This window comes from Eumetopias jubatus, unplaced genomic scaffold (genome assembly GCF_037043125.1).
Source record: "Eumetopias jubatus isolate StellerSeaLion01/CBP00866 unplaced genomic scaffold, mEumJub1_p1.0 scaffold_13, whole genome shotgun sequence".
Classification (NCBI taxonomy): Eukaryota; Metazoa; Chordata; class Mammalia; order Carnivora; family Otariidae; genus Eumetopias; species Eumetopias jubatus.
In genome coordinates, this window is record NW_028274819.1 from 21,031 (window position 1) to 34,197 (window position 13,167).

The 13,167-nt window shown below is 54.4% G+C and overlaps 1 protein-coding gene across 1 annotated transcript; it reads right to left on the bottom strand.

The window, feature by feature from the left end:
* Positions 1-4,301: 4,301 nt before the first annotated feature.
* Positions 4,302-5,421, bottom strand: LOC114201569 (interferon-induced transmembrane protein 1-like). The gene is made up of 2 exons (XM_028094305.2): positions 5,170-5,421; positions 4,302-4,622 (listed from the first exon to the last, which is right to left on the bottom strand). Exons 1-2 carry the CDS (start codon positions 5,353-5,355, stop codon positions 4,428-4,430), a joined length of 381 nt encoding a protein of 126 aa, XP_027950106.1. The 5' UTR covers positions 5,356-5,421; the 3' UTR covers positions 4,302-4,427.
* Between the last annotated feature and the right edge of the window lie 7,746 nt (positions 5,422-13,167).

Genomic DNA, 13,167 nt, shown 5'->3' on the forward strand with positions numbered 1-13,167 from the left:
TCTCAGGGGGATTTCCTATCTCAGCTCCCCCAGCTCTTCATTCAAGGGTGAGGGTGGGGCCTGAGGACTTTTCCTGGCTTGTGAGTCTCCCCACCCTTGCCCCCACCCCAGACCCAAGGCTGCTGCAGGCCCGCACCGTCCACATGCAAGCCCCTCAGGCCCTCAGCCAGACTCCACACTGCAGCCCCCAGAGAGAGTTCCCCACATCTCAGGGGTCACATGCCTCCTGTCTGGAATCTGTAGAACTTTCCTGCTTCTGAAGTCCATTCTGGGGGTAGGGGGTGACAGGGGCAGTGTTTTGTGTTGCCTGTCCCGGGGGAGCCTCCAGCATCTCTCAAGGGTCCCCGGGAGTGAGAATGGGGGCGCTCCGTGACGGGAGGAGCCGGCTGTGGTGGGAGGCAGGAGGCTCCAGGCCGTGGGGCAGCAGCTGGGAGCGCAGGGCCGGCGTATCTGTGCACCCACATGTTTCCTCCTGCCCCAGATCAGGGCACATAGGTGCTGTTCTGTGGTTCCGGAAGGAAGTCCAGGCATTCCTCCTCGGCTGTCAGGCCCGTGCCCCCTTCTCAGGAGAGGGTCAGGTCAGCTGAGTAACCAGGACACAGCTCTAAGAGTCAAGGCTGTAGTCGTCCTCTTGCTGCCTGCAGTGCTGGCCTGCGTGGAGCAGGGTGTGGGGTACTGACGGCCCAGGCCTAGCCTGGCCTGTTAGGGGCGCTTGCCTTCTCCCTGGAGGCCCAGTTGGGTCCAGGCCCCCAGACCAGCGTCAGGTCTGGGTCTCTGGCCCAGGTTTCCAGGTTCCCACCCTTTCTGGCCCCTCCCTGCATTCCCCTCACAGGGTGTCAGCGGCTTCCTGCAGTGACTACCTCTGGGTTCCCCCCAATCAGGTGTCCCCTGTAACCCAGTCCTCTGTTAAATCCTGCCTGTGGAAGCACCTGTGTGGTTTTGTTGTCCTGTGGACACACACTGACCCAGAAGCCTGTCCCGACGGACGCAGCCGATGTGCACCGGTGGGAGCGAAGCTGGCCCTGGTGCCCGGTGTGGGGTGAGGTCAGTGAGGGGCAGGGATGGCCACCAGCAGGCCCCAGCGCGGCCCGGCCAAAGTCCTGACGGGCTGCCCTCAGCAGTGTCTGTGGGGTGCTAGTCCCACCGTGGGTCATCTTGAGCCACCAACGCGCTGTCCCTGCTTGTGGAGGGCAGAGCGAGGGGCAGGAGCTCACCCTTGAGCAGCTCTCCACCACGTGCCTGATAAAGTAGACGTCCCCTCAGGTGCACGGGTAACGGGAAGGTGTGCTGAAGTCCTCGCCAAGGGATGTGTTCTGAGAAATGATGACTGACGGCTTATGTAAGTGATGTGATCCATGGTCCACAGGGTTTAATTTTTACTCCTGGCCGTGCTCAAAATGGATCACAAAATCCTGGCAGTGGGGCACCTCTGCTACAGGAGGTCTCTCAGCCTACCACGCCTGGATTTTATCCTGAAAGTGACACACAATCTCAGTGTGTGTGCGGGGTTGTACGGCTGCATCCTCAGGCCTCCATCCAGCCCCAGACCCCCACCTCCCGCCGTCTGTGCCCTGCCGCCCCTGCAGCGCTGGGATGCCTTCTCCATGCCCATCTATGAGCGCCCACTTCCCCCAATACTAATAGGATGGCCAGTGCCTGCTTGCAGCTCGGCCCACAGGCACCATTCCCTTCACATGCATCTTCAGGGCAACCTTGAGTGGGCCTGGGTTGAAGCCAAATCTCTGTCCAGCTTTCTGCCTCACGCTGAGCTGACCCATGGAGAACCAGGCTGGAAATTCTTCCTCTTCCATCCTCTGGTTCCAAGGGGTGGTCCCTGCACCCCAGGCAGGAGCAGAGGGACGGGTGTGGGACAGCAGTGCGGGATGACATGGGGTAGTGCAAAGTGCCTGATTGATCTGGAATGTTCATCTCCAACCTCTAGTGCATTGGCGCTGGGCCCGCTTGAAGCCCTGCTCATGGCGGGTAGGTCTGCCCCAGGCCTCGTGGCCCATGTCCACCTTTAGAGATAGGATAGGAAAGCCTGCGGCAGATCATTGTCCACACACCCTAGCCCTGAGGACAGCTGGTCTACATCTAACGGAGCAGCCGCACGTGAGGCCCCCACTGGCTTGCCGTGCAGCAGTCCACTGTGTCTGCCAGGGTCCATCTGGGTCTGGGGGTCAGACTACTGAATGAAATGGGGGCTTGGTGGGGACCAGCACCCCTGTGCCCATTAGGTTTGAGGGTGGCACTGATTTTTCTTACTCTTCTCAGGATGAGATATTGTTCTTTAATTCTCTCCCCACTGGGGGTGGGTAGTGGGGAGCAATTGTAGACATCTCCACCTGGCCAGCCCCACCAGCCAACTGCCATTTATTGCTCGTGCCATTACTGGTCTGAGGAGAGGGAAAAGCCTCCTGGGAGGGGCCAGGGGTCTCACTGAGAGTTTGACATGGGCCTGGAGCCCCATGATTCCTTGGACCCATTGTACCCCACCAGAAAAAGGGGCCAGGATGATGCTTTTCCTGTTGAGATATTTACCTGGGGCCTGAGTCCAACACTTTCTAAGATGTACAGTTCCCATGTCCTCCAGGGCCTAGTATAAGGGCCTACCTTGTGCTGCTGTGGGGACATTGGGAGGGATGTGATTTTGCACAGAGCTCTTGGGTGGCAGCATCCTTCCGCCTGTGGGTTCATTTGGTCATTGGATTATTTTTTTAAGATTTTATTTATTCATTTCACAGAGAGAGACACAGTGAGAGAGGGAACACAAGCAGGGGGAGTGGGAGAGGGAGAACAGGCTTCCCACCGAGCAGGGAGCCCCATGCGGGGCTCGATCCCAGGACCCCAGGATCGTGACCTGAGCCGAAGGCAGACGCCCAACGACTGAGCCACCCAGGCGTCCCTGGTCATTGGATCTTGTCTAAGACCAGTTCACAGTGGAGCTCAGGGTCACGTTTCTATGCAGATACTGTCTCAGGGTCCTGGTTTCCCATCCTTGCTACCTTGGTGGGAAGAAGCTGAGAGCATCATTGGCCTGAGCTTCTGTTTGGCCTCTTGGAACACAGGCTGTAAATGTCTCTAGAATTCTGCTGCCAGGTCCTGCGGCTTTTCTGACATACAGCAGCCCACCTGGCCTTCACACCGTGTTAGCAGTGGTCTGTCTCCCGGTGGGCCTGTCCACTATCCATCCTGGGGCAGAGGAGGTCACGCTGCTCTGTACTGAATCACACGGCTGGCCCTCACCCTCCATCTGCCGAGTGGGGTGCCCAGACTGAACGTGGAACCCAGCGTGACAGTTGCTGACTTGAAGGGGAGCCTCCAGGACTGACCTGGCCCCACTGCTGGAACCCAGGCAAGCCCGGGTGCCCCAAAGGGCAAGGCGCCCCTGGATAAGGGGCTCCCACCCTGATACCCGCCTGTGGCCGCCTGGACTTCTCCAGCCTCTCCCGGGTGACTGTGTCGAGGGTGCCCCCCACCCACTCCCTCTGGGGCCTCAGACAGGAACACCTGCTGGGGCAAGCTCCTCCTGCATGGGGCTGAGGATGGCCCCCACTCCCTAGGGCAGCCCAGGCTCTGGCAAGAGCTCACAGCTAGTGCCCCAGGGCCCCCGGTGCCTGGGATACCCTTCCCGGGGCACTGGGTAGCTGCTCCACCCTGCAGGGCCAGTTCGGTTTGGGTGGAGTCGGGGGAGTAGTCCTTCCGCTCAAGCTTTCTGTCCACTGGGGTTTGGCCACCAGGTCTGATGATCAGCTTTGGCAGTCAGTCCACAGTTGAGCGCTCTGTCCCTCCCCCAGGCCACTCCCGGGCTGTCCCCACCCCACCCCCACCCCCACCCCCAGAGGAGCAAGGACAGAGCTGGTGGGCTGGGGGAGGCAGTAGCAGGATGCAGCAATGTCTGGATCAGCCCAGAGGGGCTGGGAGGTGCGGGTCTGTATCAGCTGCACCCACAGATACAAAATCCCATGGCCTGCCCAGAGGACCTGAGCTGCCCATTCCCCCCAGCACCGCTGCTTCCACACACCTGAGAGTCAGGGGGCCTTACCCTCGGGACCAAGGGTGTTCTGGACACGGGACGTCCCTGGGTCGGGGACCCCCATCCTAGGACCCTGGTCCAGTGCTTGCTCCCAGCAGGAGACCAGAAACCAGCACAGCCTGAGGACATGCCCTGGCCCCTCAGAGCCACACAGCTGGGGGGGGGGGAAGGGAGGGGGGGTTGTGGGGGGAGGTGGGCCCAGTCTCAGGGGTAGGCTAGGGACTCCAGCAGGGGCCGCTCAACCCCAGGGAACGTCACAGCACCGTCACACGCAAGTGTACTTTATTGAATTCAGCTGTAGGCAGGCAAGTGTGTTAATGTAAAGGGCTGGACGCTAAGGGACAGGGCCAGCAGCGCGCGGTGGAGGACTTGGGTCTCCTGCCATGAGCACCTAGTGGTACCCATTGTTCTCCTGCATAGACTTTAAAAATACACTGTAGGCTGTAGCGTAGACAAACACCAGAAGAACAATGGATCCAGTGGTCAGAAGGAGGCCCAAGACCAGGGCCCAGATGTTGAGGCACTTGGCGGTGGAGGCATAAGTCTGGGCCCCAGTCAGGTCACCCACCATCTTCCGGTCCCTGGACTGGGGAGAAGAGATGGAGTGTGCGATCAGGCCCAGGTCCTGGCGAGAGCCAGGGACTCAGGTGGCCCCCTGGCTGGTCCCTGCCCAGGGCAGTCTCCACCTGCCCTTCACCCTCCCCATTCCCTGGAGCCTGAGCAGGACCGGGCCCCGTGGACCCTTCCCTCCTGGGGCCTGCATCTCCTTCCTCAGCCTCTCAGGAGACCCCAGGTCTTGTCCTCCCTCTGCTTTGGCCCCTTCACTGGCCTCACACCCCATCAGGGATGAGCAGCCTGGGAGTACGTTTTGATTCTTTTGGACCAGACTTGAGGTGTGAATCCAAAGTGTGTGGAGGATATAATTTCCCTAATTAGGCTGGGAAGGAGAACTTCTTGGAGATGGTGGGGACATAGGCTGACCCTGCCATTCCCATGCACTCCCATGCAGCCTCACCCTGTGCTCTCCCTGGGAATGGTCACACACACACACACCCCGCACGTGCCCTGTGGGCTGGCAGACCTCCGCGGGTTCACTGCACCTTCTGGGAGAGTCCCTCCCCACACCCCCTCACCTTCACGGAGTAGGCGAAGGCCATGAAGCCCAGGCAGCACCAGTTCATGAAGATGGTGTTGAACAGGGACCAGACGATGTGGTCGCGCACGGCTGTCTCACTACGGATGTTGATCACAGTGGTCGTCACGGGAGCTGAGCCTTGGGGGGCCCCCATTACAGGACCCCAGGGCTCCTGCTGGACCATGTTTAAGTTTAGGGGATGTGTTTGTGCTCACCAGGGAAGAAGGGCCAGGAAGTGCAATTAGGTTGCCAGAGTTTTGACCATTTGCAGGGTGAGCCCCGGATGTAGGAGGTGGCCCCAGGAAGAGCTCAGCCCCAAATCAGGGTCCCCTCTCCCCATGTCAGCTTCCTTCTGCTTTCTCCAGAACTTCTCTTTCCTCGTGCTTTGTAACTGGGTGACTTGGCTGGCTCCAAGAGGTGAACCACCCATGAGTGTCAGGTTCTGGGTGTTTTGTGCTCACAGGTCAGGATCCAGCAGTCTGTGTTGCCTGTCCCGGGGGAGCCTCCAGCATCTCTCAAGGGTCCCCGGGAGTGAGAACGGGGGCGCTCCGTGACGGGAGGAGCCGGCTGTGGTGGGAGGCAGGAGGCTCCAGGCCGTGGGGCAGCAGCTGGGAGCGCAGGGCCGGTGTATCTGTGCACCCACACCTTTCCTCCTGCCCCAGATCAGGTCACCTACAGCCAAGGATCTTTTAAGGTTTGTCAAGAGAAAGCACGCAGGGAGGAAGTCGGCTCTTGGAAAGGGCCTGCCCCACCCCAGGTCCTTCTGGAACTTACAATCTTTCCTTTTCCACCCCAATCCACCCCCACGGAAAGATGGCATCATCAGAGCAAGACAAATGTTTCACCTGAGGTAAAGCAGGCCCTGTGTTGGAGCTGCCGTGACGGTTGTGCCCGCCCCTTCACACACCAGAAAGAATGCCAGTGGAGGCCTGGCTCCTTCTCCGATCCTTGGGCCGTGTCGAATCCCTCTGGTCCCTCCTGCCCTGCTCTTGTGGCCCCAGATCAGGGTCTGTCCCCCATCGCCCCTGGAGTTTCCAAGGCCCCCAGTGCCTCCTCCCTGTCCTGGTGTGCGCCCATATACCTGGTGACCCTGTCCTCCTTACTGCCCCATCCAGTGCTCCTCCTGGGTGGCCCTCACTCCTTCGAGGGCTCCAGGCTGGCTGTGTCCGCGGCCTGACTGTGGCCACGAGTGAGTTCCAATGGAAAAGTGCAGTAAGTATAGAACACCCATCATTTTAAAGGGTTGATGAGAAAAAATTTTTGATAAGATACAATACATTTCATTGATAATATTTTTTACTGATTATATGTTGAGATATTTTGGGGATTTATTGGCTCAAATAAAATAGATCATTAAAATAAATCTTACTCATTTCCATTTGCTTTTTTGAATGTGGTTATGAAATATTTAAAATTGGGTTTGTGGGAAATAAATTCAAAATGGATGAAAGATCTAAATGTGAGACAGGAACTATCAAAATCCTAGAGGAGAACATAGGCAGCAGCCTCTGTGACCTCAGCCACAGCAACTTCTTACTAGACATGTCACTGGAGGCAAAAATGGACTATTGATAAAAAGCTCAGCCATCAAAAAGAATGAAATCTTGCCACTTGCAACTACATGAATGGAGCTAGAAAGTATAATTCTAAGCAAAATAAGTCAGTCAAAGATAAATAACACAATTTCACTCAGATGTGGAATTTAAGAAACAAAACAAATGAGCAAAGGGAAAAAAAATAGAGAGAGAGAGACAAACCCAGAAACACTCTTACTTAACTCTAGAGAACACACTGATGGTCACCAGAGGGGAGGTGGGCAGGGGGATGGGGGAAACAGGTGAAAGGAATCAGGGAGGGCACTTGTCATGATGAGCACCGGGTGATGTATGGAAGTGTTGAATCGTACACCTGAAACTAATATTACACTGTATGTTAACTAATTGGAATTTAAATAAAAACTAAAAAATAAAATAATAAAATAAAATTGGGTTTGTGCCCTACACTCTACTGAAGTCACAGCCTGGATGATCTGTAGGCAGCAGCAGATGTGGTCCCATCCATGTGCAGCATCAGAAACCTGGCAAGGTGGCCTCAAGCCAGGCATCAAGAGGATGGTGTCTTGGGGAGACGCACCCTTACCCGTCCCCATACGTCTTGGCCCACTCACAAGTGGGGCAGGGTCTCCCTCTGAGTCTGCTTGCTGGCCCTGCTTGGTCTCAGCCCGTGGGCAGCCGGGGTCACACAGTTGCCCCGTCTGTCCTCTAGCCCTGGCAGCTCTTTGTCAGATTGCCTTGGAAGGCTGCTTACAACAAAACATGCTCTTTCTATTTAAAGTCTTAGGAGTTTTGCAAGACTTTCTTTTTCTTTTTCTTTTTTTATATATTTTACTTATTTATTTGATGGAGAGAGATAGCAAGAGAGGGAACAAAGTATAGGGAGCTGGAGAGGGAGAAGCAGGCTCCCCCCAGGACACTGGGATCACGACCTGAGCCGAAGGCAGTCACTTAACCAACTGAGACACCCAGGTGCCTCCAGGGTTCCCCTTTCTCCACATCCTTGCCAACATCTGTGTTTCCTGACTTGTTAATTTTAGCCATTCTGACAGGTGGGCGATGGTATCTCATTGTGATTTGTATTTCCTATTCTGAGGATGTGGAGCATTATTTCATGTGTCTGTTGGCCATTTGTATGTCAAGAAGTGCCTTCTGAAGCTGCAGTTGGACAGTACACTGCAGGAACAGCTGGAGAGCCAGAGCTTAGAGACGAGGCCCGGATGACCACAGAAAATTGGGACAGACGTGAGAGAAGACCTGGAGCCCAGGGCAGAGGGTGGAAAGTGTTCTTCATGAGTTGCAGGGGGAGGCTCCGTTCTCTTGCACAACTACCCGCCCAGCACTGAAGCCTGGAGGTGCTGGAGTACCATCCTCTAAGAGCACCCCTCTCTCTTCCATAAACCTGCCAGCTGCCTGGAACTCCATGGACTTGACTCTTCGGTAATCATCCGTGTTGCTGGCCAAGACGCGGGCTTTCTCGGCAGCACACAGTGTTAGTGTGCACCTCCCTGAAGCTAGTCCTGACCTGGATTCGCTGCTGCTCGACAGGGTTACAAGTGAAGGGCGTCTCTTCCAGGCAAGGGAGATCTTGTGATTCACCACCTTCCCTGAGATGCGCACGGAAGCACGTGTTGGGGAGCCCCGCCCTAGGTCCCCGAGGGTAGCACTTGGACTGCACTGCCGGTGCAGACCCACATTTGAGTGGTAGCATGAGCAAGAAACAAGGCTTTCTTTGAAGTCCCTGAGATTTGGAGTTTGTTTTTTTTTTTTTTTAAAGACTTCACTTATTTATTTGAGAGAGAGAGAATGAGAGATAGAAAGCACGAGAGGGAGGAGGGTCAGAGGGAGAAGCAGACTCCCCGCCGAGCAGGGAGCCCGATGCGGGACTCGATCCCGGGACTCCAGGATCATGACCTGAGCCGAAGGCAGTCGCCCAACCAACTGAGCCACCCAGGTGCCCATGGAGTTGTTTGTTACCACAGCTCAATCTCACTCACCCTGAATGATACAGGGAAGGACTGCCATCATTTAAGACTTTGAAAGTATGGCATTGGCCTCCAGCTAGGTTGTAGGTGACAAACTATTCTTGGGGGCTAGAAAGAGTGACCCATGTAAAGTAGTGTGATGGTAAATTCTCTATGCACCTTGACTGGGCCACAGGGCCCAGATGTCAAACATTGTCCTGGATGTGTCCTGAGGGTGTTTCTGGGTGCAATTAACATGTCAATCGGTGGACTGAGTGAAGCAGGGTGGCCTCCCCAGTGTCAGGGGGCCTCGTCCAATCTGTTGGAGGTCTGAATAGAACACAAAGGTGGAGAAAGGGAGAATTCACTCTGCCCACCTGTCTTTGAGCTGGGATGTTGGTCTTCTCCTGCCTTGGGACTCAGACTAAGGCCGGAGGACACCCCTGAGCCTCCACAACCATGTGAGCCAACTCCTTGTACTCTGTTTCTTTCTGTGTGTATGTCCATTGATTCTATTTCTCTGGGGAATCCAGACTAGTACAAGCAGTGAGGAAACCCGTGGTGAAACACCCACCCTGTGATATCTGGAGGAAGGACTGCAATGTAATGATTTATAAGGAACAGGTATTTGGTCATCAGATGACCAAATATGTTTCTCAGACATATCTGGTCTTCATCCACAGCTCCTGAGAACTCTTAAAGGTGACCCAGGGTCTCATTATAGTGAAGGTGACTCCTGGACCCACCCAAGGGTGTCCAGGAGGACCAACTGTGGGATTGGAGGGCTGGAACTTCCAACCATCCCCAGAGGTTGTATCAGCCAATGGCCAATGACTTAGTCAATTACGACTATATAATGAAGCTTCCATAAAAACCCAAGAGGACAAGTTTTCTGGTCCTTTTACTTTTCAGAGATCTTCCATGTTCGAGGGACCAGAACACTCCCACGTGTGACCAAGCTCCATGAGTGCAGAGACTCCTTTGTGTGAGATCTTGCCCTACATATCTCTTCATCTGGCTGTTGATTCATGTCCTTTGTTACATCATTTCACACACTGGTAACCCTAAGGAAGTGTTTCCCTGAGTTCTGTAAGTTGCTCTAGTAAATTAGAAGAACCTGAGGAGAGGGTTGGAGCCTCCAATCTGTAGTGGTCCATTAGAATCCCTGGTGACAGCCAGGCTTGTGATGGCATCTGAGGTGGGGGTGGGGACTGTCTTACAGGACTGAGCCCTCCACCTGTGGGATCTGACACTATCTCTGGGTAGATGGTATTGGAACCCAGCTGGCATCCAAGAATTGCTGGGTGCTGTGGGCGGGGCTACACATTGGGATTGGGTCCAGGAACCCTAAAAGACAGACCAAGAACCTAATAAATGTGTAGCCCTAGGATAAGACATGGGCAAACGTTTGTTGTGTGTCATGAACCTGAACCTGTCAAGCCTGGCACCTGCATTTCAGTCGGGGTTCAGGGGCTGAGGGTGAGAAAGCGAAAGAGACAGAGCATGACTGAGCACCATGGAAAAAGGGAGCGAAAGGTGGGACTATTGGACATGGATCGGACTAAAATTAAATCAAATGTGGTTGGGTTTTTTTTTTTTTTAAGATTTTATTTATTTATTTGACAGAGAGAGACACAGCGAGAGAGGGAACACAAGCAGAGGGAGTGGGAGATGGAGAGGCAGGCTTCCCGCCGCCGAGCAGGGAGCCCAACGCGGGGCTCGATCGCAGGACCCTGGGATCATGACCTGAGCCGAGGGCAGACGCTTAACGACTGAGCCACCCAGGCGCCCCGAAATCAAATGTTTTAAAGTTGATTAAACACATGAAGGATTTGCACTGCCCCAAAGAAACCGTGGCCCCAGTTCTCTATGGGAGAGACAGGTAGGGAACGCTTCTGTGAGAGTGAGGGTGAGGGGCATGGGAGCCCCAGCCAGGGCCTGGGAGCAGCTGAGGGCCACTGGGATGTCCCCTCCTGGGAGCACACTCCAGTTCCAGGCTGGGAATGTGCCCATCTGGGGCCCAGAGTTCTCACCACAGCCACCTGGTGGGACTTCAGCATTGCTACAGAGCCAGGAGGGCTGAAGTCTGCCCTGGTCCCCCCTCCAAGTCAGTGCTGTCCCCAACACCTGTCCCTGCTCCCCAGTTGAGAGCTGCAGGTGTGGGGGCCTCTGATCCAAGTTCTCCCACTTGAGAGGAGACACATCTGGGCTGGAAACAGGGACTTCGCATCTCTCTTGATCTTCCTGTGACTGGAGACTAGGGGATGGTGCCCCTTGGGAAGGGGCTGTATTTTACATGCAAGAAGGAGAGGCTGTCTGAATGTGGGAGTCTTTAATTCTGTTCACCCAATGCCTCCAGCTCTCCTGGGCTGGGGTGGGATTGCATCTCCCCCATCCCCGGGAATGCAGGCACCCAGAGGCTGGGACTCCCCAGGTCCCTGCATGACTGTGGGGAGCAGAGTCCCCTCCACAGACTCTGCAAGAGTGCAGCAAGGGCGGGACAGAGGTATTTGAGGATTCTGTGTTGCACAGCCTCATCCAGCCCACCCTAACTGATGCACCTGCCCTGTGGCAGTAGTCCGAAATCTGCAGGCCCTCAGCTTCTCTCCCGCTCCTTGGAGTTTTAGCCTTGGTCTCACATGTTCCCCCAGATCTTTTCTGGGCAGAATTTGGGGGCTTCAGAAACACAAGTCCTTCTCAGCACTTCTGCTGGTCGTTGACTGAGATATTCAGAGCCTGGGCTGTTGGGCACATACAGTTTACCTTTCCTTATTGTGACATTTAGCAAATATTCAGCAAAGTGCATGAAAGTATGCCTAATGAGTTGTTAGAATGCAGATATTCTATGAAACTACCACCCAAGTGAAAAACAGTGCATTGTTGATGGCCCAGGAGGCACCTGCCAACCCCTTCCAGTAACCACCCCTCCCTTCCCATGAAGGCCGCCGCTCTCTGGACTTCTATGGGGAGCCCATCCTTGCTCTTCATCCAAGTTTTAACCCCCAAGTGTGGGTTACACTAAACCTAAGTGAATGAGCTCTCGTTTAGCTGAAGCTCTCTTTCCCTCTAACAAGGCACTACCAGGAAGACATGTCTATCTTAATTAAACCAACAAACTTAACTTAGTTCAAATACCGAATTACGCTCCACCTGGATCCTCCCCGTTGTCAGTTTTTACCTGAGACGCTGGTGGGGAAATCTGGGGTGGGTGGTGTTAGGTCCAGGGGGTGCTCTTCTCGCTCCTTGACAGCGAAGGGAGAAGGGGCCATGGTGCCTGAGACACCGGATGGTCTAGAAGTCAGTTATGCCGCCCGCACTCAAGGTGGTGCGGATACAGGAGAAAGGGGAGGGGGAGCCAGAAGAGGCAAAGTGCTGCCAGAGGCAGAGAAAGGGTTCCTGGTTTAGAGCTCATCAGCTCCAACAGAGGTGCAGACACCATGTTTTCCCACCAACAAGGGGGGAGGGGTTAGGCAGTCCATGTCGGGCCAGAGAAGATGGGGAATTTCCCCGAAACAAAGGGAGCTTTGGCAGCTGCTTGGGAATATTCCTTAAAGTCCCCATCCCAAGGTAGACTAACCACAGTTGGCTCCAGTTATAGCCATTAACCTGGGAAATCAGTGAGGGATGATGTGGGAAAGACGTTATTGGGGTTCGAAGTCAACAGCCAAGAAAGACCCATGGGCAGAAGGAGCTGCACCAGGGTCATGATAAGTGGCCCATTATATACTTTCAAGTTGGGACGGGGTTAGGGAAAGCATAAGTCACTAAGGAATTTTGGAAGCAAGGTTTTCAGGACCTTGAGGGGGTTAGCTATTGTTGGGAAAAGGTCATTTATTACCATCTAATAAAACCTTAGTCATGAGACCCTTCAGATGTATATCAGTGGGCCATATGCTTGGGAGATGATTACCAACATGTATCTTGGGGGGGGTTAAAGATAAAGGAAGTTTCCAAAGGAATTTTTATATGTTAAGGTAGACTTACAGGGTCCTGGGGTGGGGGTGGGGGGCTCTGGCTAGGATTGCCTTTTGCCCTTAGCAAAGTATCAACATTAAGGCAGTTGAGTCCCTAGAGGAAGGTCACTATGCCTGTTTCAAGGACTTGTCAGTGGGCTCTAGGTAGTAAGGAAATTTAATAATTTTTCTTCTGCCTTTGTTTTCCACATCAAGGGAGAAGCCCCCACGTCTGTTAGGAGGAACAGAGAGAAAGAGTCAGCATCTCCCTGCTATGGAGGGCCTGTGTTACCTCCAGCAGCCTTGGTTTATTTGGAGGAGGCCTATTCAGATAATTATCATCCAATATGTCATGAGGGGGTTTACTAGCATACACATTCGGGCAATCACATTCTGCAAGAGGCCCTTAGGTTGGGGTCCTAGTAGAGCAATGAAGGCCTAGGTATGAGCAATGAAGGTACCCCAGGTCCATTTGCCCTGTTTCCTGCAGGAGAGATCTAACTTGATGGATTGCCCTGAAGCCATG